Source organism: Alexandromys fortis, unplaced genomic scaffold, assembly GCF_014885135.2.
Source record: "Alexandromys fortis isolate MF-2015 unplaced genomic scaffold, M_Fortis_MF-2015_v1.1 scaffold_259, whole genome shotgun sequence".
NCBI lineage: Eukaryota > Metazoa > Chordata > Mammalia > Rodentia > Cricetidae > Alexandromys > Alexandromys fortis.
The window spans coordinates 82,678-86,785 of NW_026068154.1; the positions used below are offsets into that span (position 1 = coordinate 82,678).

The window sequence follows — 4,108 nt, forward strand, 5'->3', positions numbered from 1 at the left end:
GGTTCCAGGAATTGAACTCAAGACATCAAGCTTGCTGAGATATAATTTTTATTTTAGAAATAATTATTTTTTATGTATGTTTTGCTCGAATGTGTGTCTGTGCACCATGTGAGTACCTGGTGGCCTTAGAGACCAGAAAATGACATCGGATCCCCTGGGCTAGAGTTACAGACAGTTGTGAGCTGCCCTATGGGTGCTGTGAATGGAACCCTGGTCCCCTGTAAGAGCAGACAGTGCTTTTAATTGCTGCGGTCCATCCTTGTTTATTTATTTTTTTTTAAGAAGTAACCTATTCCTTTATAAAATAGCTGTACTAATTTTATATTCTTCCCCTTTAAAAATTATTTCACACAGGCATATGATATACTTTAGCACATTTACCCAGTTGTCTCTTCACAACAAATCTCCTTAAGTACTTTGATGTTTTTTGCTTCGTTTTTTTTTTTTTTTGGTGGTGTGTTAATGTGTGTGTGTGTCTATGTCCACTCCATTTTACTAGGACTTTTTTGCATAGCCTAGGTTTATTTACTTGAGCAAGGGCCTTCCTGGTTTCCACACCAATGAGAAGTATGACAACTCCTTCTCCAACATCTATGAACTGCCCAGAGTTCCACCGCGAAAGGTGAGGCTTTGCTGCCTGTCCCGCATCCATGATGGCTGTGGATGTGCAGGTAGGCACTGTAGGTGTGAGTTCCTGGGAGCAATGTCCCTGCTATTTCTGGAAGACAGCGTTTCCCAGTACTGCTTCCCATGTCCTCTTCAGTGTTGCTCCCTGAGCCTCGGAGGGGATGAGAATAGGTGTGCCATGTACTGCTGAGCAGCCAACAGTCACGTATTCTCAGCATGCTGACCAGTTAAAAGTCTCAAGATTTATAGCTCTTGCCTCCTGTGAACAAGCTTCTCTGACCAAACCTGAGAGCAGCGCTACAGAATGTAACATTCTTTACAACAGAGTCCGAGGGTTTGCCTTTAGCCACACTCCTGTCCTTTCAGACAGTCTCTCTTTGTAGACCATGCTGACCTAGGACTCACAGAGAAATGCCTGCCTCTGCCTTCCCTGAGTACAGTACTGGTATTAAAGGCATGAATACCCGGTCTCACAGCTGCACTGAGAGAGCAGGAAGTTCCTTTCTGCATTACTCCTGGGGATTTCAGCCCATGGAAGTGGGTCCATGCCCGCTTAAAGCCATTTGTTTTTCTAGGATCCAGGAGTAGTTGCGTGTGTCCAGATCCCTTTATTTCAGAGCTTGGTTTGGGATGGGGGTGTTAGCCTGTCTTCCTTCAAGTCACCTGAGTGGAGACACTCAATGAACGGGCAGATTTAAAGGGCCTAGAGACTTCAGTAACTTCAGACAGGGCATTAGATTTTGTTTATAGTATAACGGCATAGAAAACTCTTCAAATAAATTCTTGAATCCCTGCATTAACACAGGTAAGGTGTTTGTATTAATTTTTCTTCCATGATACAAATTAAGCAATACCTTCTATAAGATAGTACATCCTTAGTGAACAGGTTTTGTTTTTTTTCCCCCTCAGTTAAGCTATTTAAAACTAAAAACAAAGAACACTCGCATGCCAACTTCATCTCTACAGTTTGCCTTTGAGGCCTTCTATGATTCCTCATCTCTCAAGTCTTAGTGGAAACCATATTGAGCTCCTCATTTTATGTTTCCAAAACCGAGGACTTGGGGTTTAAAAAGAAACGTATCATTACAGGATTCTGTATCATTTGAGGACATCTCTTTGGACTTCACCTGGGATGAGTGGCAGGATCTTGATGCTGCTCAGAGGATGCTCTACAGGGATGTGATGCTCGAGAACTACAGCAGCCTCATGTTCTTGGGTAAGTCTGTCCTGTAACTCTGCACCCATTAAATTCTTGGTTGGTAATTATAGGAATTATTGCTGACGCTTCCTTCCTTCCACCTTCCCTTCCTCCTTCCCTCCCTTCCTCCCTTCTTCCCTCCCTCCCTTCCCTCCCTCCCTCCCTCCCTCCCTCCCTCCCTCCCTCCCTCCCTCCCTCCCTCCCTCCCTTCCTTTTTCTCTGTTTAGTCTTGGCTATCCTAGAACTTGCTTTGTAGAACAGACTGGCCTTAAACTCAGAGATCCACATGCCTCTGCCTCTTAAGTGCTGTTTGCTGTGAAGAGCCACCATGACACTGTCATTTAATCAGGGCTGACTTCCAGGCTGGAGAAGGAGCTGAGAGTTCTACATCTTGATCTGCAGGCAGCAGCAGGAGACTGTATCACACACTGGCTGTAGCTTGGGCATAGGAAACCTCAAAGCCCACCCCCACAATGACACACTTCCTCTCTAATGAGGCCACATCTATTGCCTCTTTCTGTGGGACAAGCATTGAAACACATGAGTCTGTGGGGGCCATCCCTATTCAAACTACCACATACTGGGATTAAAGGCATTTGCCAGCTCTGTTCAGCTAGGATTATTGCTGACTTTTAATTCTAATTGTATATTATACATTAAACTAACATGTACTAGTAGCATATATTTATGGAGAACTTGAATAGTTATATATTAATGAATTAATGATGCAACATTAAAATTTAACAAAATTTAGTGATCAGATGCAGAAGAGCATTGGGTAGCTCAGGCATTGCTTGTCTGTACTGGGAATATTTAACATCTCTCTCACAGAAATTTTAAAATGTTCAACTAATTGCCATGAACCATGTATTTAGTTCTGTTCTATCACTCATCAACTAAGTGGTGGTGTATGCATCCCTTTAAGCTCAGCACTCAGAAGACAAAGGCAGATGGATCTCTGAAATAAAGACCAGCCTGGTCTACAGAATGATCCCTGACAGCCAGGACTACAGAGAAACCATACCTTGGAGTGGGGGGAATGTTACTCATCACTTCCTTGTGCCTTTCAGTAAATACTGTCTTCTGTCCATTCCTCTCTTCCCTATAACTTTTCCACATTAATAATTGCTGTGTTTTCTCTGCTGCTGCAGGGTAGGTAGCAAATAAGATGGGAACTCTTGGGTCTTTTCTGTTTTTGTTGTTGGTGGAATGTTTTATGACATGTTTGGATTATGCTTTGAATTTCCTGGGCAGACATAAAGTGTTGATATTCTGAGTTATGCGGGATGATCAAAGAAAGAGGGCCACCCCAGAATGTAATCAGGCTCTGTGGCAGCAGGGATGTCCAGCCTTGATGGACTAAACCTATAACAGCCATGTAGAAGCATATTTACTGATGGTTACACAGAAGTTTTGAGGGGTAAATCAGGGTCCTCATGCAGGTCCAAAGCCTCTGATCTAATCTATGTGTTTTATGAAGGAGAACATCACACCTCTACAACTTCAGTTCTCATTGTATACTCTTTGCCGTACCCAATAATGCAAGACATTCCAGGTGTGGAATCATTCTAGACTAATATGGTTTGATGAACCAAGACCCCCTGAAAGGTCACCTTGAACACCTCTCAAAAAATGACTTTATCCAATGAACAGCAGGAAGTAGTTTGGAAAAAACTATGACCATATTCCCAAATATTGTTTATAAATGTTTGTTTACATATAAAGGGGAATATGATATAGATATGAACAATTTGCATTGGTATGGATCTTGGTTTATTGATACAAATTTAGGTCAATTTTGTTATATGTCTGTCTTTTTTATTTTTATTTATTTATTTATTTATTTATGCAGTATCTCGCCTGTAGGCCAGAAGAAGGCACCAGATCTCATTATAGGTGGTTGTGAGCCACCATGTGGTTGCTGGGAATTGAACTCAAGACCTTTGGAAGAGCAGGCAATGCTCTTAACCACTGAGCCATCTCTCCAGCCCCTCTATGTCTTTTTTAAAATGTAGTGTATAGTTAAGAAATAGAAGTTAATAGATAATTATCTATAATAGTCAAGCTTGTAGTCAGATTTTTCTAGATGTATAGAGATGTATTTCAGGTGAATAGGGATTCTTCAAATTTTTCAAAGACTTTCAGAATATGGTATTTAAAATGTTTTAATAACTTAGGACTTTTCATGACTATGAGACACATCTGCTCCTGGTAGCACCAGTCTACTTTAAGAGGAAGATAGGCATTGAAGAGGCTCCTTATGGAGTTTGTTAGCCATTTGGT

At 41.6% G+C, this 4,108-nt stretch overlaps 1 protein-coding gene across 2 annotated transcripts in view; it reads left to right on the plus strand.

Annotated features, from left to right (window-relative positions):
• LOC126491567 (zinc finger protein 260-like) overlaps positions 1-4,108 on the plus strand; it is a 30,674-nt gene that overhangs the window by 10,327 nt on the left and 16,239 nt on the right. The window contains exons 1-2 of one of the 2 annotated variants that reach the window (XM_050127319.1): positions 86-622; positions 1,717-1,843. In XM_050127319.1, coding sequence (XP_049983276.1) covers positions 1,792-1,843 — 52 coding nt within the window. In that variant the 5' untranslated portion in view covers positions 86-622; positions 1,717-1,791. Of the gene's footprint in view, positions 1-85; positions 623-1,716; positions 1,844-4,108 lie in introns of those variants that run through there. The other variant, XM_050127318.1, reaches the window with a different exon arrangement.